The 21,623-nt window shown below is 45.7% G+C and overlaps 1 protein-coding gene across 1 annotated transcript in view; it reads left to right on the top strand.

The window, feature by feature from the left end:
• The window catches only part of cacna2d2a (calcium channel, voltage-dependent, alpha 2/delta subunit 2a), a gene marked incomplete at both ends in the record, with an annotated part of 187,965 nt that overhangs the window by 80,325 nt on the left and 86,017 nt on the right, over window positions 1-21,623 (top strand). Inside the window, one exon of the mRNA XM_080845556.1 lies at window positions 9,543-9,602. Within this exon, the coding sequence (XP_080701682.1) occupies window positions 9,543-9,602 (60 nt within the window). The remainder of the gene's footprint in view (window positions 1-9,542; window positions 9,603-21,623) is intronic.

The following is a 21,623-nucleotide window of genomic DNA, read 5'->3' as shown; positions in this document are numbered from 1 at the left end:
GGCTGTCCTCCGGTGGAATTCTGTATGACAGCCCTGTTCCTCTCAGCCCGCTATCACTAGCGGGTTGAAGTTGAGTGTGCTGTGCTCCTCTCAAAGCCAAACAGATGAGGTAAATCAGAGTTTTATGCCTCCAGCCATCTTGCTTGAGCGTTCTCTCGTTACAGACACACAAAAAAACCTTCCTAGGCAAAACTGGCAACTGCTGAATAAGACGCTCCCCCTGCAGTTCTCTCTCCCATTAGCTGTTGTTGTAATTCAAACAGTCTTTCCATTCGGAGAGCTTATGAGCACGGGATGTGTGTGTGTGTGAAAATAAAGTCACTCATTCTAAATGTTTTACATTTCAAAAACCACACCATGAACTTCACACTAGGCCTGACCATCCTCATCCTAGCAAAACTTTATCTAGGACCCCAGATGCCAGTCTGTACTTGATTTGTAAATGCATCAGATAAATACCATTGCATCTACCCAAAGCTACCACACCAGTTTCTACACTGGCTTTCTCTTCTAACGACACACACCAACATCAGCAACCACTGGCAACTATTACAGCTGTTAGAGCAGCAACCACACACACTAGCTCATTATATTTATTTATACACTCATAACAGCCTGGAGGTTCTCCAGCTAACTGATTTGACAAACCATGAACTCAAACTCTGACACACTGCAGAACAGAAGTTATTGGTTTCCAAACACAATGTGAAAATGTTGGCATGACTCTTAATGGGCTGTTCTTAACTGGCTTGTCTTGTCTACGAGCGTGAAAAGCTGTCATCGCTTTAAAGACAACAATGAGAGCTAGCAGTGGATGCCAACCAAAAATGCGTCTTGAAACCAATGTTATTGATGTCTATTAAAATGGAAATCCACAATTGTTATGCATAACCTGAACAGCAGTGTTAGACCAGTCAGCTCCTTAAAAACAGAGCACTGCTCCCCAGCATCTACATACTCAAGTCACACTCCTAACATCAGTCACGTCTGTTTAAATTTACCATACATAGAAATCACACAGAACTGTATTAATTCGAAACGCAGGACCACTGTTTCTGCTGAAACACTTGGCAGACCCCAATATCCACACCCTTCCCATTTAAATGTGCACCTTTCTCTCCCTCGGTACCTGCAGGCCTACCTCCTTTCCTCCCTCCATACCTGCAGGTCTACCTCCTTTCCTCCCTCTCTCCCTCGCTCCCTTGTTCCTTCTCCCTTCTCCCTCCTCCTGTCATATCTGTCACAGTCGCTTCTCTCCCCCCGTAGCTCTGGGCTTCCAATTTCATTTAGTTTCAATCTGCTGTAATTGCTTTGAGAGGCGGCTGGGTCTGCATGTTTGCTTTGAGATCGCACCCACTCCCCTCCTCTTGCTCAACCCCCGCTCACACACACACACACACCCACAACCCCCCCCCCCCCCCCTTCCTCCCCTACACACACTCCTTTCGGGAAGAACAAGTGCATCTGCGATAGTGTGTACACAAGTGTGTGTTTACTTGTGTGAGCGCAAGCGTGCAAGTCGCCGCCTCAAACCGCTGGCTACCCTACAAAATAAAGCCACCGCGGCCACTGACACGCATAGTCAAACAGCTGTTTTGACACTCACACACTCTTATTCGTTTTTCATGTAGCCATCCACACCAACACACGCTCTCTTCTCACACACACACACACACACTCACACACACACCAACACACGCTCTGACACACACACACACACACACGTACACACACACATTTTTCTAATACAAAAACATGCACACACATCACACATTCTCACGTAATAATGACTCTGTCATCTGGCGTGGGTCTCTCTTCTCCAGAATATGAAACAGAGGGTGAGGAGAGGAAAAAAAGGTGACGGCAACACTTCATGACCTTTAGTTTGTCGTGTAGCCATTTCGTTATTCTATCAGAAGCTACACGCCGCATGATTGAAGTAAAGGGCACGATGTAGGCATACAAAAAAAACTGTTTGCCCTTGAGCTGCAGATGGAGGGGAGGGAGGAGAGATGGGGGAGTTGATGGACTGCGATAACATTGCAGTGTCTGTGTATAAAAGCACACCATTGCCTGTCATCTTTCGCTCTCTCTCTCTCTCTCTCTCCCTCTATCCCTCCCCGTCTCTCCCTCTCTCAGATTCTCTATCTGTCCCCTTTGAGTTTCCATTTCCAGCTGTGTGTGTTGGAGCCTGTGTGTGCGAGCACATGTGACGTGTGTATGTGTGTGTGTGTCTGTTTTTACTTTCAAAGGACAGATCTGTGTAGATGACAGACTTGTTTATGCTCCAAACCAGAGCAAATGCTTGTCTGCAGTCACTGACAGAAGTCAGAGCCAGGTTAGCGTTGATGACATAAGCACAAGTGTGTGTGTGTGTGTGTGTGTGTGTGTGTGTGTGTGTGTGTGTGTGTGTATGTATACATTTATCTATGTTTCAGACGTTTCTATTGTTGTTCCTCTTCTAAAAACTGGCTGGAAGGGGAGGCAATATGAAAGAGAGATAGAGAGAGAGAGAAAGAGAGAGAGAGAAAGAGAGACAAACACTGAGAGGACGGGGGGTGTCGTGTTTGGTTTGGGCTGAGGGGACGTTAGCTCAGGTCACATGAGGCGGTTGGCTCAGGGTGTCACTGTGGATCTCTGTGGGAGAGCTGATCCTGACGTTGGGCCTCTGTGCTCAGACATCCAGCACGTCTGGTCCCCTGCCCCCCTTCTACCCCCTCCTGCCCCATCCACATGTTTCCAGCCCCTCAGCTGCCACAGGAACCTCTGCTCAGTCACCTGCCCTCCCTGGAAAAAAAAGGAACCTCACAAGGGAAGGGTGGAAACATATTTGCTAAAGTTTCTCCTTCATTTGCCAAGGTGGCAGTGAAGGTATAGTGGCAGACAACCTACAAGACAGTTAGAGGTTCACACAGTTCATCTTAATGTTACAGTTAAAAATGGAACTCTTTTGTACACACATCATTTGGTTTATCTATAAATAATTAAAAAATGTGTTTTTTAAGGATTTTCTGACTATTGTGTGATCTGCAGTCAAACTATCAAGGGGACATTGTGCCTCTGCATCATCTGCCCTCTCACACTCGTCTGCTTTATCATTTAATGGAAACAAAAGTGTTACAGTGAGGGGATCTGTAAGTTAATGTCAACCTGCAAAACATAACATCTAGCTGTAATGTTGTCGATTCAGGGTTGACTTTCTAAGTAAGTAAGTAAGAGTTGCAGTTCAAAGTGATTTTCATAAAATCAATAAAAGCCAGCAGAAAGAGCAATACATGGAGTAAAACATTAATTAAAAATGATCACCATTGTATCAGAACCTTGTGTTCCAATGTTTGTGATTACATTGCAGTCATACTACACTTGGGTTCAATTTGAATCGGGGTGAGACCACATTATGCCAGCAGGTTGTTTTGGTCCAAACCTCCAATGGATAAGTGCCATTTTCACCTGCCCAGATGAATACCTCTGAGGGGAGTGGGGAAGGCAGCATGGTCTCATTCAAACAGGCTTAGTCTGGCGTGTGTGAATGTGCCCTTTCAGGTCAGAAGAGCTGGTGCAAAACAAAAGCTCAGCTCACTCCACTCCCAAACACAGAAACCACACTGAGCTTCAATACGTGTTTGGACTTTGTGCATTTAGGTGATGATGTGGGGGGGGGGGGGGGGGGGGAGGGTATTGGGTGTTGATGCAAAGAAATCTGTGTGGCTTTGTGCATGCGTGCGTGTGTGTGTGTGTGTGTGTGTGTATGTGAGGGTGGGTGTGTTTGTGTGTGTGTGTGTGTGTTTGTGCACGCATGCACTTGAGTGCTTAGGAATTTCAGAGTTTGCTTTCATGCTGTTGAACTTGCTATTGTCTCAATCGACATTTAATTAATTTAGACAAAGAGACTTGGCCTGACTATTAAGAAGTCATTTGGATTGCCTCGGTCCAGTCCCTAAGGGTTTAGCTTAAATGGCTTAATGATTCTTATTGTGACATTGAAGTCAATTGGCAGATGCTTAATGCTCTTATAGGACGGGGGTGTCTGGACACTGGACCAGCAGAGTGATGCAACTTTCCCTCTTATTACAATTGTTTTAATTTTGTATTATCTTCTGTGACCCAATGAGGTTTTGAGTGCACTGCATCTGTTTGTGACCCATATTCAGTATGCCTTTGTTGATTTGGATAACAGGTCAAAGCTTGTAATTGATTAAAGACACCTATTTTGTAAGATATTTTTGATTGGTAACATTGGCAAATTGTGACAGACCAAGCTGTTTTTTGGCCTAAGGAGTCTGTGTTCTGTGAAGGCAGTTGATTGGCTGATGAAGTGATGGTGGGCAGAATGTGTGGCTGTGTAAACTGTTGATTGGACAGGTGAGTCTCTCTGGCTGTGGTAATCTGTTGATCTGTCTGATCTGGGAGAAGCTCCGAGCTGCCTGTAAAATGCTGATCATGCTGGGGCTAGTCGCCACGGAGATGGGAGGGCTCTGCGCCTCGGTCGCCGTGGAAACGGCAGTAATTCCTCCCGAAGTGGTGAGTGAGGGGAGAGAGAGCCAGAGGACGAGCGAGAGCAACTCTAATGGAGGAATGGAGGAAAGGAAGGATTAGTGGAAAACAAGGACAGGGATTATCTTTCTTCTATTCTCTCTACCTCTCCATCTCTCTCTCTCTCTCTCTCTCTCTGTCTGTCGATCTCCCTCTCTCACTCGCTCTCTCCCCCCACCAAGCAACAATAGCACTATGGGTGCTGAGCCCCCCAATGCAGTCCACCACTCACTAGTTCACCCACACACACACAAACACACACACACACACACACACACACACACGTACACCAGCCAGGGATGGGAATACACATAGACAAGAGCGATGAAATAGGAAAAGAGAGGGAGAAAGACAGAAACAAGGGAAAGATGAAGGAAAACACAAAGTGTAAGAGTGGAAAAGTGAAGGACAGAAGAGATAGATAGAGAGAGAACCAAGGGCGAGCGTGAGAAAGTGAGCGAGCGCGAGAGTTGGCTGGAAGACGTTTGAAATTCTGGAGCAGAAGAGTCTCTCCTTCTGTTATTGTGGCTCGGTTCTGATTCAGTGACTCCAGTGATTGGCCTTAATCCCAGCTGAGTGCGGGGTGTGGGGGTGTTGGGGGAGGTGGGTATAGAATGACGGCTTTGGAGGCCCGCTGGAATACCCATCCAGAAACACCTGCACACCGCCTCCTGCTGGACTTCTCAGTTCTGTACACATTTCAATGGGTCCAGCCGAACAGCAGGTCCACAGGCTGTTCTGAATGCTGTGGCCTCAGTCTATGCCAGTAGTCATGGTAGTCTAGAACGGGCACCCCTGAAATGAATAATTAGACATCGGGACACTGAGAACGATCGGTTAATGAATGGAATAAACCTGAACCTTGAACCCCCTACTGAATTTTCAAGGTGGCATAGATTCATTGTTGCTCACGCCAGGTGTAAAGCAAGGCCTTGTTTGTTACTGAGCGCCCCCCTAGTGAGAGAGTTGGCCTGTGCCTAGCTCTGACACCTGTTGTGAGCCGATGCCAGCCGGAAACACTAAAGGTCACCAGTGACAACACCTCACTCAGAACGTTATCCTTAAAATTTCATTCCTGGATTTCACACTGTAAGTGGGAGATTGAGAGAGAGAGAGAGAGAGGACTAAGGATGTACCCCGAAGCCACCAAAACATGATGGGAAAAAAACGCCTGTGATGTTTCTCATGCCGAACATGCCGGGAGGCACATCACCAGCAGCGGCATCAGCAGTAGTGAGATCATAGTTGCTCCTGCCACAGATCCTCTTCCTTGCGCACCTTATCGCCTGTAGCCACCTCTCAGCATCGCCTCTGCCTGGGCGGCCATGAAAGACGAGTGAGGCGCAGACTGTGTAAGGGGCTGCCAGACAGCAGATCAGGGGCTGAGGAGAGAGAGAGAGTAAGAGAGAGAGAGAGAGAGAAAGAGAGAGAGAGAGAGAGAGAGAGAGAAAGTGAGAGAGAGAGGGGGGGGGGGGGGAACAACCACGCACTTTTAAATAAATGACAGCTGCCTGAGTGATGTAAAATGTTCTCAGATCTAGAACGTCTGTGTGAATTCAGCTCTGTGTGAAATTGATTTTAGGAATGGCGGCTGTGAGACAGAGCTCCTCACTTCTTCGTGGATTCAGGGGGTTTGGAGGTTTGGCGCTGTGGCCTGGCTCATTCAGGGCTGTGACATTACATGTCTGTGACTTTAGTGTGAGATGATGATTTTTCACTCCCAACACGAAAGATAAGTTGCCCTCTCTTGGAGGCTTTTCACGTCTTTTCTCTCTCTCTCTCTTCACTCCCTATCTCTCTATGTTTTAGTTTTCTCTTTATCTTTCTTCTCCTCTCTTTTTCACCCCCTCAGTTTTCTGGTCTCATTCTCTCAGCCCTTTACACTCAACCCCTTGCTGTCTCACTTTCTCTCTCTGTTCTCCACGCATACAAACACCCCCACACAAACATTACCATCCGTCTACTTCCTTCTTGCTCTCTGTCATGTGCATACACACGCACGCACACACACACACACACACACACACACACACACACACACACACACACACACACACACACGCGCACACACACACGTTCACACCACACCACACACACGCTCACACCACACCACACACACACACACACACACACACACACACACACACACACACACACACACACACACACACACACACACACACACACACACACACACACACACGCGCGTGCGTGCACACACACACACACGCGCGCGCACATCACACACACACACACACACACACACACACACACACACACACACACACACACGCGCACACACACACGTTCACACCACACCACACACACGCTCACACCACACCACACACACACACACACACACACACACACACACACACACACACACACACACACACACACACACACACACACACACACACACACACACACACACACACACGCGCGCGTGCGTGCACACACACACACACACACACACACACACACACACACACACACACACATTCACTAGCTTACTCAGTCACTTTCCTGGTTTGATTCATGTGGTGTCTGGGCAGCCCATCCATCTTGGGGAGAACGGTGGAGAGGAGAGGCCTGCGGAGATGCATGGTTGTTTTGGGAGCAAGGGTGGTGGTGGTGGTGGTGGTGGTGGTGGTGGTGGTGGTGGCGGTGCAGATCGATGGGACACAGGCGAGGAGTTTACCGCTTACAGATAGAGGGATGGGACACACACAGATTTGACCGCCTAAACCAAATGCTACACACCAAAATACTCAAGACCCAGAGTCAGCGGCCACACCAGTGGGGATAAATGTTGACTTGTTTGTCTGTTTATTCACAAGCATGGTTCTTAGTTTCTCATTTAGAAAAACAAAAATGGGAAATGATTCACAAGGACATGTCAGAAGTTAATTTGACTTGTTCACCTGTATCTTGACAATTTTAAGCTCAAAACACAGTCATTAAGGTTTTATATTTATGTTTTAGGAATGTGTTAGAGAAGAGGGGCAGGGGAGGGAGGGGGCTATCTCTGTGTCGAAGCTCAATTACTTTAGTAACATCGAATGTGACAGGCAAAATATCACCCATAACCAAACAGACAAGAAATAGACAGCGAGCAAGGGGAGGAGTGGGAGAGAGAGAAAGCAGAAAAAGTATTTCTCTCTGATTTCCATGTCTGAAGTGATGGACGCTTTGAATTAGGGCTGTCATTCTTCTCCGTAACAACAAGGTTACGCGCTCGCACCACAAAACAAACAGCAGCCGACTTAAAACGGCACCTGCTAGTAAATGGCCTTCCTTTAATGTCAGCTCTCAGTTTGTGGCCTCGGAAGCTCATCTAATGGGCGCTCCTAGCGATTGTTGTCTCTGTTTAAGTGTGGGAATGATGACTGCTTGCCGCCGAGGCCATAGCTCAGCTGCCTAACGAGTTCTTGGGGCTAACAGCGCAAATCCTCGGCACCTATGGCAGGCAGCGTCATTAAACAGTGACAGCAGACAGTGAATTAGGCCAGCTTTCCTGGCTTATTAGCTTTTAGACACTGAAAGAGTAATGATGACTTCTTTCCCTATTTTATCTCTATCGCAGGCCGTTAGGTTATGTTCTGTTCAAGAGGAGATGCTTCTTCGCCTGGGTTTGTCCTTCCTCAGACTGGAAGCAGTAATTTTTGGTTGTGGAGAATGTGTAATAACGTGTGTAAGAGACTGATGCCATTTAGAGGTCCCCACCCAATTGTCCTCCATTAAAACATCTTTACTAAAATGACATTTCTAGTGTAGGCACAATTTTGGTCAGTATAGACAGTCTACAGTGCATATATACATTTGTTTCGCTTGTTAGGTAGACATTTAAAGTAGCTGTTCACACCCAGTTGCAAACACTTAGACATGCACACATACACACATTCCCAGACACACAAACACACACAGTCACACACACTCTCAATTAGGCGCTGTATAAATCGCCACACCCTAGGATAACCTGCAGACAAGCAAATGATGTAGAACCCCATGTACCCTCATGTGTGCAGACAGAATCAGAGTATTTTGGCAGAGACGGAGTATTCTGTCCCCTTCTTCCCTAGCAGACTTAAAGGCTGAGGTGTAATTAAGATGAGAATATTCGGATGCTTTGATATCCGATACATTGCTCTCTGCTTCCTATTTGAGCTTCAGTGAGGGAAACTCTGAGAGAAAGATGAGGGATTTATCCCTTACCTACCCCACTCCCACGAGTGCTATATTGCTTTTATAAAACAATTCTACAGTCAACAAATTAACATTTCAACACAAAGTTATTGATTAAAAATGGTTTATTTCGCCATTGTTTCTCCGCAACAGAAAATAGTTCCATTGTCAACGTCTTGGTTTGGAATTATAAGAATTTTTAATTAACAGTTACCATCAATGCGCTATAGAATATTTCATCACGGAGTGATTTATTATTAGCTGTGAAAAGTCCCCGTTGGTATGTTGATGGATAATCTATAGCATGGAACGTCTCTCGTCCAATCAGAAACAGCAAAATAACGCGATAGAACCCACTTGTTTTATAATGGGGTATATTCTATCCCATTTCCCAAAACAGAGCCAAATGTCAGGCCTCTGGTTAAGTCGAGCTTTGTAATAATCCAGTATGCTAGACTTATGCAAGTCATCTCTTGGATGTAGTTATCTGGTACAGTGATGAGCTTCTCCCTCTTGTATTGTGATCTGTTAACCTCTGCCTCTAGTTTAAGCTTTTCAACCACGAGCTTGCTTTACAGGTTGTACATATCCTTCCATGGCATAAAGGAGTCCTTTTTGATGGCCTCTAGACAAAATCATGTTGTTCTGTCTCCAAAAGTTGTCTAGAGCCTCTTGGGATATAGTTTTGACACTGACAGCTGCCATTGTTACTCTAGTCAGCACTGCTAGTTTTGTCTGAGTTAGCAGCAGTAACTAAGGGGGTTGGGTTTAGCAACAGGTACATTCTCCAACCACTGACCTTCCATTTTGCCCTTTGCCCACAGAAACTGGCTTCTGAAGCGGAGCGACTGCAGAGGGAGACTCCTTGGCAAGACGGCCTCAAAGTAAGAGACTTCATCTTTCTTTCTTTCTTTCTTTCTTTCTCTCCCTCTCCCCCCTCACTATATCTATCTATCTATCTTCTACTCTCAATACATTAACATGCAAGTCTTTGAAATTCCTAAGAAGGCTTCAGGATGTGCTAGTCGCTTGGGGGAATGTAAATAGGTGAAGATATTGATTGCTGTCAAGATGCGAACTGACCCCAGAAAAATTCATTTCTGATTGATTTTATTGCCTGACTGCTTATACAATTTTACTTATGGAATATTTGAATTACATGAAAAAGAGATTTGTGTGTGTGTGTGTGTGTGTGTGTGTGTGTGTGTGTGTGTGTGTGTGTGTGTGTGTGTGTGTGTGTGTGTGTGTGTGTGTGTTTGTGTGTGTGTGTGTGTGAGTGTGTGTGCGTGTGTGTGTTTGGAAGTGTGATGGAAACAGACAAAAATGTGTTCAAAAGGAACATTAGCCTATTCTACATGTTAGTCAATACAATAATGGTAATTTCTGACAGATTACCACAGTGGATGGAAATCCTTTCAAAAGCCTGTTTTGCCCTACAAAATAGCTCCACAAATAAAGCATGAATGGACCAAAAACTACAAGCCCCCTACAAACATTGTTGAATACATTAGGCAGACCCAAATGTTCGACCTTTCAAATACCAAAAAGCAGCTTTTACCAAATACTAGAAACAAGATTAAATTCTCTTTGCCGAATGGTGTAACATCACGCATATATATGTAAATATCTTGTGAACATACACACACGCCATCAATCATCTATGGTAAAAAGGAAAAAGGAAGAGAGTGAAAGCCTCTCTTCTTCTCCTCCTTGGCTGCCCCCCCCCCCCCCTCCCCTCTGCCCCTCTCATCCACTGTCATGTTGGCTGTCTCCAGGGAGACAGAGCTTGCTGTCATGGTACACTTCCCCCAAATGGATTTTTAACCCCCCCGTGTCCCAAGGGATATTTGAGAAAAGGCTTTAGAACTAATAATTATGAGACCTTCTTCCCAGAGAAGTCCATTTCTTTTCATGCCTGCTTACTCTCCAGAGTAACTGGCTGGAGAGGCTTCTCTGTATCTCTCTCGTGACACACACATACACACACACACATAAAACCTCATATAAACATATACCCATACTCACAGAAACACACAGCCACATAACAACATATCCACATCCTCATACAAATGCATACACACCCATTGCATCCATGTCTATGCAGCTGGATTTAATGTGGCTTATGGTAATGGAAAGCATTTCAGCGGTAGCTAACACCTGCCCTCTCACACCAACCTTTTTCCCATCCCTCTTTCTCTTTCTCTCTCTCTCCCTCTCTCTCCCCTCATGTCACCCTCTCACTCTCTCATTCTCTGGTCATGTGCTGTTCTCTCCCTCAATGGTTTTCTTCCCCCCTCCCTTTTTTCTATCTCGCCCCTTCTCTTTCCTCTCTTTCCTTATCTGCCTGCGTCTTTAATCAGGCATGAAAACAGTTTGAAAATATCATATTGTTGCAAATACAGCAAATGAATCCTAATGGTGGCGCGGCCATTAATAATGTATCTGCCTTGATTTCATTTGCCTTTATAATTAGGCCAGGTAATGAATCTCGGCAGGAGCGCAGCTGAAACCATTTCAAAACCTTCAGCGGAGGGAGGGAGAGACGTGGGAGAGGGAAGGAGGTGGGGGGAGTACTGGAGATATGGCACGTCTTTTTGCCAGTAGATTTCTCCTCCATTCGTAGATTTGTGGACTTATTTGATTTATTTTAATTCATTTTATTTATTTATTTCTCTTCTCCCTCCCTCATACTTTGTCGCTCTTCTGGTGTCTCCCTGGGTGAACAGTTTGCTGACTGGCAGCACAATTAGATTAGGGCAGCATGCTCTTTGGGCACATTAGGAGCAATGAGCAAAAAGTATCTTACCACCAACGGGTGGAGTGAGCAGGCAGCGAGAGAGAGAGCGAGAGAGAGAGAGAGAGAGAGAGAGAGAGAGAGAGAGAGAGAGAGAGAGAGAGAGCATGTGTATGTGTCAGAGAGAGACAGAGCGAGACAGAGTGGTGGAGATAGAGGGAGAGAGAGATTGAAGTGGAAGAAAAAATGGTGACTAGCGTGTATGAGCACTGAACACTTCTCTGGATTCTGTGAAAAGCTAAAAATTGGGGCTGTGTGCCTTTTATGTTTGCTTTCTTGTATGTGTGTATTTATGTGTGTGTTTGTGTGTGTGTTTGTGTGTGTTTGTGTGTTTGTGTGTGTGTGTGTTTGTTTGTTTATGTTTATTAATGCGTTGTTCCTACCTGGCCCAGCCCATCTGCTGTCCCCTCCAAATAGAGGTGACATCGTAAAGTTTCATTGGGTAGACTCCGTCTGCTTGGGTTGTGGCGCCCAGGAAATGCTCACGTTCACTTTCACAGTGACATTCATGGGGTCCCTGGGGTACCTGTGGCCACAGCTTTTCATGCGTTCACACCTGCTTGTGTCTCTGGAATTCATGTGGTCACAATACGTTTCCCTGCTTGTATTCATGGGGTTGCCAGAATTTGTTTTGTCAATTCGTTTGGTCTGTGGAGTTGATGTTTTAATGGGAGCCTCCTAGTGATGCGCGGGTTACCCAATTACCCGCGGGCACCCGCGGGCCGGGTGGGTTGGGTATCAGTTTTCTCTAAGTATCGCGGGTTCGGGTGGGGCGGGTCAAAATAGTCAAAACCCGCAACCCGGAACTTTTGGAATACATAGGTGAAATCGCAATTTTGCGTTAGCCTACAGAACTTATCAATTGCATGATTCAACTGTCACAAAGTTATTGCACTCAAAGCTCCCACTCCTGCTAGTCGTCTGAGTTAGGCTACATAACCTGGGTGTCCACCTCACATTTTATTCTATACTTTATATTTTGTAAAATTATGTTACCTTTTAGAATGGTATAGTTTAAGATACAGCTCCGGTTAGTTTATCCCAACACGCCATCCGTAGTTTTTGTTTGCACCGCCAAAACTTCTAGGAGGACTCCAATAATGGCTTAGGCCAATAATGGCTTAGGCTACTTAATAAGAGAGAAGATTAAAAAAGGCGATGCAAAGGTTGTACGGAAAGCCGACCAAAAGAGCAAGGTGTGGGAAACATTTGGACAAGTCGTGCTGTCCGATGACACCATTGCAGACTACGTCGTGTCTTCAATGTGAGGCGCTGTACAAATATGATGGGCATAAAACAGGTACATCAAATCTGTTACGACATTCATAGACATAGGCTATGTCTTCCACGCATTTGTTAACAGTTCTTCAATAAATAATTGCGTGAAGCTGTCGTTGTTGTTGTTGTTTGATGTAGACCTGCCGTTGAAGTTTCACAATAATGCGAATTTAGCGCAAATCCTTCTCATTTAGTTACGTGTTAAATTAGGCATAACCCTCAGCCCCAGGCTTTTTATTTTATTTGTTGTTATTATTATTTTAATTTTTTTGCGGGTCAAATTGGGCGGGTCGGGCGGGCCGCTTCAGAATTCCCCACGGGTCGGGCGGGGCGGTTTGGAAAATTTCTTGGGTCGGGTTGGGGCGGGTGTTAAAATAACGCCCTCTCGCGCATCACTAGTGCCTCCCATTAAAAGTGATCAGTGTAGTTAGCTTTGAAGGCAGTACAGCGAATGGTGGTACATAATCTTGCCATCCTTGCTCTCACTGAGACACCCTTCATTGGGTGGCAGTGGTCACATGACATGTCGGGAGACATTTGTCTTCCTGTCTTTCTCTCATCATCGGGCATGATGGAGGTGACAGGTCCACGCGGCACTTCCAAACCCTTCCAAAAGCAACAGTGTGTGAAATAGACATTTAAGGCTTTTATTGCCCCTTATTTCCCAAGGTCATTGGCCATTGCCTTTGTGATCCTGGCTTTGGGAATCCTTTCTACCCCATGTGGATTAATGCTTAATGCGGTGTCCCGGGTTATAAACATGGCAGTGTCACACGTGGCTTAAGGACCAGCGGTTAACGCCACTCACCCTGCAAATGCTTCTGCTAATGGCCCCCTGCTTTAGACTCATCTTTGCACTCATGTGACCGATTCAGCCCTAACAAACGACCTCTAACTGTTCTGTATCCCCAGGAACTTAATGCTGAACTCTGGTACAGTTGCTAATACTACAGGCTAGGCTGCATAGCAAGGGTCTGTGAATGATATTTTTAACACAAATGTAATCATGCTACAATAATAAACACTATGTAAACACTCCCAACTCTAATATTGCTTTAGCATAATTCCCACCCCTGCATTTGTTCATTTCTGCTACACTGCTGTGGGTAACTGTATAATCACATTTGATGACAATAAATTGCAAATCATTTTAAATAATCATCAGATCATAGATGTTCACTTTTATACAATCTATTTCATGGCACGCTACCCACACAACTGGCATGGATCTGAGACGGGGTGGGGGTGGTAGGTGACAAGAATTTCAAATGCAGCCAGCCCAGTGGTGGCACACTTTTTATTTAACAAAAGGTTGCCGAAGGCAAAAAATGAACGTACAAGACTTCATTTCAGAACACACAGGCTTTTTGTGGTTCGCATTTCCTAAGCAATGTCTAGACACGGTTGTGTTTGTATGTGCAACCCCCTCAGAGCAGACTTTCGATGAGCCAGGGCGGGTTTATGTATTGAGGAGCTACTCTGTTTGTGTTTCCATAGTGAATGCACTGATTATTGTGAGAGGTGCAGTTCAAGCAATAGAAGCTTGTGGAACATGACGGTCCCAGGAGCACAGCAGGATCTCATTTACAGCCCAGTGTCAGTCTGAACACCTAGCTGAGTGAGCTATCCGTCGAGCTGTTTGCCTGCGCATGTACCTGCACTTGTACTTGTCAGCGTGCAACACCAGACGTTCAAAAGATCACGGGGCGCACGATTAAACACATAAGAAGTGCCAAGACGAGGAGAATAAATGGCAAGACAGAGGGAAAAACAGAGGGGATAGGTAGAGTTGAAAAACAGAGGGGGGAAGAGAGAGGGGGGAAAGGTGGGAGGAAGATGGAAGCAGAGAGAAAGACGGTTCAGACAGCAAATGCTGAGTGAGGGCAAGATCTATAGTGAATGGAAATCAGGAAGAATAGAAACCTGAGGCAAATAGAACAGAGCAAGCAAGCGAGGGAGAGAAAGGCAAGGAGAAGTAGAAAATAAGATGTGGCCCTGTCCGTGTGTATGTGTGTGTGTGTGTGTGTGTGTGTGTGTGTGATGTGGCAGCTGCTGTATGTTTGAAATGCATTAGCGCTAATAGCAGTGCCATTAGGGGGAAAGAGAGGCACTCCACAGATGGGTTACCGTGGAGAGTCGGGGGAGAGAGACAGAAAGCGAGATGCGAGAGAAGCAACAAGAGAGGAAGCCATCTTCCAGGCCATTTATGGTAATCATCTTTCTGTAATCAATCAAGCCTTTCATCATAAAACAAGACATAAGGCAAGGCGTTGCCGGTGTGCATGTGTGTGTGCATATGTGTGCATGCATACGTGTGGGTGTGTGGTTTGTAAGTGTGTACCTTTTTCATAATTCACAGCATTATTGTTCTTTTGGGAATATTTTATGTTACATTTATATTTTCTTCATTATTTTAAGCTTTATAGAAAGTATGTGTAAGGCAGGGGTTGGGCTAGGGGCTGTATATGATGTGGTGCCAAGAGCCAAGAGTGAATAAGATTTAATTCACTTTTTACATGTATATGACGTATATATGACATTACATGTACATGACATATACCTGTGTGTGTGTGTGTGTGTGTGTGTGTGTGTGTGTGTGTGTGTGTGTGTGTGTGTGTGTGTGAGACAGCAGCAGAGCCAGGGTGGCGCGTTACAGCCCTCACTCCCATAGAAAGCCTCTGTTTGAAATAATTGGCTCTTCAAAGGGAAGGAGAGGTTCTCACTGCGCATCTCTTCTCTGTAGCCCACGGGCACATTAACCACAGAATACATTAGCTCTCTGAGGACCATCTCAGCGGACCCCTAATCAGGCAAAAAGCAGGGGCGCCACTAAGGGGACCTCCATTCAAGCCCCCTCAGAGCCCTTAGCTCGTCTCGGCTATTGGATCTGCATATTTGATCTTTTGTCTTTGCGTACATCTGTACTACACATCTCCCAGGTTTACCTTTTTCCCCTTTTATTTTCGTAAAGCTGGGTGGGTTGTTTCCCTTTGTAAAGTGGCTGATGCCACCCCGCCACAGTGGTAATAATACCATACGAAATGCTTGGATAGCTGCAGTCAGACATTGTGTAGGGCTGTGTAGGGCCGAATAGATTGTGATCACAGGAAGAGCATTCATTTTGAGAGCAGATGAGTGTATTTTAAAGGGGAGAGCATGTGAATGTGCATGATTGCACTTGTCATGTTTGCCTTTGTCAGGCATCAGTCTGCATTCGTTCAGGTGAATCCGATGCAGAGACGGCCTGGCATTCCAGTCAAGCAGCTGCTGTCGGTCCCATTGTCACATCGCTGTGTTAAATGGCCTCGCAAAATGGATTTCTAAACAAACACAGGATGCTAAACATCGATAAGCATAAAAGGTTAACATTTAAAATAGCGGAAAATGTTGTTGCAAATCCACATTTAAAAAAAAGATTTATTTTTCCGCTTGACGTGGCGTGTGGCGAGGACAAAATAGCCGACGGCCTGCAGGGCAGGTGATGGAACTCGTGAGCGGCTGATCCCTGCGCCACGGAACGGACTTCCATCTGTTCGCCGCTGGAGTGAAGGAAATGAGCAGAGAAGGAAGGAGAGGGGATAAGAAAATCAGACAATCCGACTGGGCCTTGTCCCCTGCCGAGCCTGTGTAATGATCTGCAGGCCGCAGTGTTCTATAGCACGGCCAGCACAGCATCACTGCCTGCGTGGGGGACTGTTGGGACTGTCTGAGAGCATGTGCCCAATGAGTGTGTGTGTGTGTGTGTGTGTGTGTGTGGGTGTGTGTGTGTGTGTGTGTGGGTGTGGGTGTGGGTGTGGGTGTGTGTTTGAGTGTGTGTGTAAGAGAGAGAGAGAGAGAGTGTGGCGTACAGCACTATGTTAATGAATACCATCACAAGACATTTCTCTGGTTAAAATAGGTGGAACCTTCAGGGTCTTAGGGCTCCACGCGTGTGACAGATGAAGTTAAGGGCAGAAACTACTACCAGTATACCTATACACTACGCCTATAAATAGGTATATGACCTACATAACATATAGCAGACACTATACCCAGCAGATACTTAACTACTGTAAGTTAAATTGGTTCAGTTAAAAACACTATGTATGTTGCAGAAGATGAAGTTCTAAACATTTCGTAGAAGTCTTGAATATGTTATCCATTGAGATTGATACGGAAGAAACCTGGATTAATTTAGATAGGAAAAATGCATGTCAACTCCTGTAGAACATTTGTTTATAAATTTACCAGATTCGTTTTTGAAGTAGCTTAATCAACAGGTTAATATTCCAGCAACATAATACTATATCATGTTCATGCATCTCCAGCCACTACAAATAGGCTGACCAATCATGTGTCTGATTAGTCCTTAACTCATGGCTCATTGGCTAGCCTGGCTGTGCCCAGCCCCTCCTCCCATGCAGCTGTGCCACAGCCAGCGAGGCACAGTAACCGAGGTGACCCCCTCCGGCGGGTAATTTTAGCCTTGATTGCAGGCCCAGTCGTAATTTGCTAAAGCAACGATTCTCAAAGTGGATTTCCCTTCTCTTCTCCTCTTCTAGCTTGCTTATGCGCTCCTCCACACCCTGTTCCTTTCTCTTTCTCCGTCTCTGTTTTTGTAAATCTTTCAGCTTTATGGTATTTTTTATCCCCCACCAGAAAGCCCCTGTGCCATCACAGTGTGGAACGAGAGAGTGACAAAGAAACAAAGAGTGAAGAGATAGGAAACCACAAGAGAGAAAGAGATAGAAAGGGAGACAAAAGAGAGAGTGTCTGTCTCCTGGCTGAGTTTCCAAGGGGAGTAGAGAGTTTTTTTCCAGTGAAGTTTTATTAAGATCTCTGAACACTTTTTCTTCTATCTCTCTCGCTCTGTCTCTCTGTCTCTGTCTCTCTCTCTCTCTGTCTCTCTCTCTCTCTATCACCATCTCTCCTGGCCCTTCTATGCATGAGGTTCTTGGCAGAGCCGAGAGAGCCAGAGAGAGGAGAGGGAGAGCTTTGGGAGGGGGGCCGTGTTGGGTTTGGAGGGTGGGGGTGGAGGCTGAGTGTGCCTCCCTTGTCTAAAGTCCCAGTCATCGATCCCCCCATAACCCGGCACTCCGGCGGGAGCAGGAATCAATACCCCAAGAAATCCAGCAGGACACGCTCCAAAGGACAATTCCCTCATTCCATCTCCAGCCAAACAGCCATGAAGGACTCGCAGAGGGGAGGTGCTGGCCCCCTCTGGCCCTGGTGACATGGCTGTTTGTCTGTGTGTGTGTGTGTGTGTGTGTGTGTGTGTGTGTGTGTGTGTGTGTGTTAGAGTAAGGGAAAGAAAGAGTGAGTGTGTGCAATGGAAATAGGGCCTCATTAAGATGTGAATGTCTTAAGCTAAGCTTTACATTCCTGATAGAAAATTAACATTACTTTCAAAATATGTGGACGTAAATGAACACAATATTTTCAAGCTACTATTATTTTGCATACATGTTAGGAAGACAAACAAAGGGTTTATTTTTTATACTTTTTCTTCTTCTTTTTGTGATGTGCCCTGCCACGTGCTAACACCAACAGAAGTCCAGTAATAAATAACCACTGTGATTAAATGCAGAATTGCATTTAAATTGCTGTAATCCAAATAGACTGCCCAAAGACCAGTGTACACAGGTGGTTTATCAGAATGGCTATGAAAGTGTTTGTTTATTGTTGTTGAAATTGTGGGTTTGACATGGGCTGAATGTACTTTTAATTATAACAAGCCAACTACCTTAGCTACATTAAGCAGTCTCACAAACAGTTGGCGCTAATTAAAGCTTGCGGGCATGCTAACTGCTGTCCTTTGGTGATATTGTTGTGTGCTGTGTAGGCTTTTCTTACATGTTCACAGTCAGGTCATTGTAAGTAAAGAAGTTAAAGGATTTCTGCCCAATAACATGTCTTAATGCCCACTTGTGACCCTGTGGTGTCACTCTTTTAAAACACATTTCCTGACAGGCCAACATCGGATTCCAATAGAATAACACCTTCAACAAAACAGCAAGGGGCCCCCGCACAGTCTCTCTGTTTAAAAGGAATCCACTGCCCTTGTGTTTGCCAGCATCACAAACAAGCGTGGTGCCTGAGGTCCTTTTGAGCAGGGCGGTGTCCTTGATCAATGCAGTGCACCCTGGGGGAAAAAAAGGGTTTGCGTCCGATTTGAATGTTGGCCGCGTAGCCGTAGCCATCGCAACAGAGTCTGATGGAAATGATTAGGGGGTTCGAAATAACAGGTTTTGTAGCGAACAGCGCTGATTGTTGATTGGCCACTCGCGGTCCGACTGTGAAGAGGGGGCGTGGGCTTTTTGACTCTCTGGCAGACAAGCGGTGCTTTGCCGAGTCGGGTGGGGGTGCGGGTTGGGGAAAGAAAGGTGGCGGAAGAAAAAATGAAAGACAGGATTTATTTGTCCATCAGAAATGGCAGAGATGAAGCTCAAGCGCCCATTAAGAGCTTTACTGTTCACACACACCCTTTTGCAGTCATGTTCATTTTTCCATTTTCCATTGGTCATTTTTAAAGTTACATTCAGCAGGTTTTTACTGTTTCAATATATGCTTTTGAAGGAGGCTAATCTTTATAACATCCTGTTATTCTTTTGTATATGGTTGGAAACCCTGCGAAAAGTCTTTAGCTTTGAAACCAGACTACATAATTTACCGACCTGGATAGCTTTTCGCAGTACTAATTGTGTTGTTCTCAGCTGGCATTGTGCAAAAAAGCGGTTGGCTTTTACCTGGCTAGTTTTAGACCAAAAAACTCTGTAATGTCTGTTTATGTCCCCAGGTGGGTGTTATGAAACTATCACTTGCATTAAGACCTTGCCGGTTGGTTAATGTAGATACTGAGAGGCAGATGTATTGAGTGCCAAATTCAAACCTGCTATGGCCACTCATATCTCAGTATGTTATGGGTGTGTGTGTGTGATACAAGGAATTAAATGCATAGGGGCAGATGAGAGTAAGAGAGATCACTCAGGGAAAGAGAGACAAAGCGCGAGAGAGAGAGAGAGAGGGAGAGAGAGAGAGAGAGAGAGAGAGAGAGAGAAATCCATTTCCACTATCAGTGTCTCTGCCTGATCCCAGTGATACTGTTAATATTGTTATGGCTGGTTTATCTTATTTGTTTTTATTGGGTGTTAAAGCAGCCCTTTCCTGCCCTCCCCTACCCTGACTGATTAGATTAGGAAGTGTTCGTCGTTCTATGAGTGTGTGTGTGTGTGTGTGTGTGTGTGTGTGTGTGTGTGTGTGTGTGATGTAGAATCGGCTCTTTATCTGTCAGTGTGTCCACGCGATGCTATCAGGGGCCAAGAGCGGGCCCCTCAATGGAGCGTTGTCAGTGAACAATGGGGAGCAGCATTACCCAGAGTGCAATGGTACAAAGCCCCTCTCGCCTTATCGCGGGATTGGAATATTCAGACGCTGATTTTCCTGCTTTTTGTACCTCCTTTCTGAAAGGACCTGACAGGGTGAGAGAAAGTAAGACAGACAGAGAGAGAGAGAGAAAGCGAGAGAGAGAGAAATAGAAAGAAAGAGAGGAAAATGGCGGTGTTGGAGAGAACAAGAGGCAAATGAGACCAAAGAATAAGAGAACTCGTATCCAAATATGGCATCAACTTTAAAGTGCTCTAGATGGAGGACCAGTTAAAATAGCATTTTGTATTAGTTTGATCACTGCTCAGGGGATGAATGTATGTGCCCTAAGTAAAACATAATCCATTTATAAGAACCACATGGTATGGGAGAGTATGTAATGTCATATACAGTACTGCTTGTTGTCAGCTGGGCCTTAGCTAGCTTAGAGAGTCCTCTGGTAGGCCTGGTAAGTCCCCCCTCTCTCTCCCCTCTCTGGTGTGTCTATCTGCGGCCGCACAGCTTGCCTTGGCCTGGCTCCTGTGGAAACGGCATGTGTAGTGAGAGGAGTCTAAGCTTGATGCGTGTGGAAACAGGCAGGACATTGATGCGCCACGCCTGGCGACTGCCATTCACTGGCGCTGCAGTGGCGCAGCCAATTTTAGCTGTTTAATCTGGAGCGGGGGCTCTTTGTTTATTGGCATGCGGGGCAAAAAAAACGGCTGCGCGACTCAGCGCAACTCAGCGCCGCAGCGTAATCGCTTCAGAAAGCCCCGGCAACCACGGGGTCGCATGCTAATGAGCCGCGGCTTCACCCCCGTCAAGCGTGCACTCGTTCTGTCTTTCATTCTTTGCCTTCCTTTCTTCCTCTCTGTCCTTCCTTCTCGGTCTCAGGCTATTCTTGAATGGTGATGGCTTCGATAATGACACTGTGATTAAGAAGTTTGAGCAATTTATTCTCCTATTCTGACATGCAGTCTTTGACATTTAAAGCTGTAGTAAAGCTTCCTCTCTCTTTGTCTTCCATTCTCATGTTTTCATATAACTTACATCGTAGGACAAGGGACTAGAGTCTCTGGCATTAAAGTTGTATTTATACATTAGTTTTATACAGATGGACAGGTCAGTCACTATATCATTTCAGTTCATGCGGTTAAGCAAAATAAATAATTCATCAATTAGGACCATTTAAACCAAACCCAGAAACCCAAAAATGATGACAGTGAAAGGCCAAAGAAAGGCCTGTCATTTTTCCACAGCGGCCATCTCTTTTTCTCTCCGTCTCTCTCTACCCCCCAAACACACACACACACACACTCCTCCGTCCCCCACTCCGCCCTGCACTCCCTGGCGGTGTGTGTGTCAGCGGTGCGCAGGCAGGGCTGGGCCGGTGGCCTTAATGAAGATCGGTAAATGAGCTTCTTCATGCTGTTTGATGGGACGTCAGCTTGTGTTAGCCGCCACAGCCGGCAGAGAACCGCGAGAGCAAAGC

Source organism: Sprattus sprattus (assembly GCF_963457725.1).
Source record: "Sprattus sprattus genome assembly, chromosome: 10".
NCBI lineage: Eukaryota > Metazoa > Chordata > Actinopteri > Clupeiformes > Clupeidae > Sprattus > Sprattus sprattus.
Note: the sequence above shows the minus strand (reverse complement) of the source record. Positions and strands in the feature narration are given on the sequence as shown.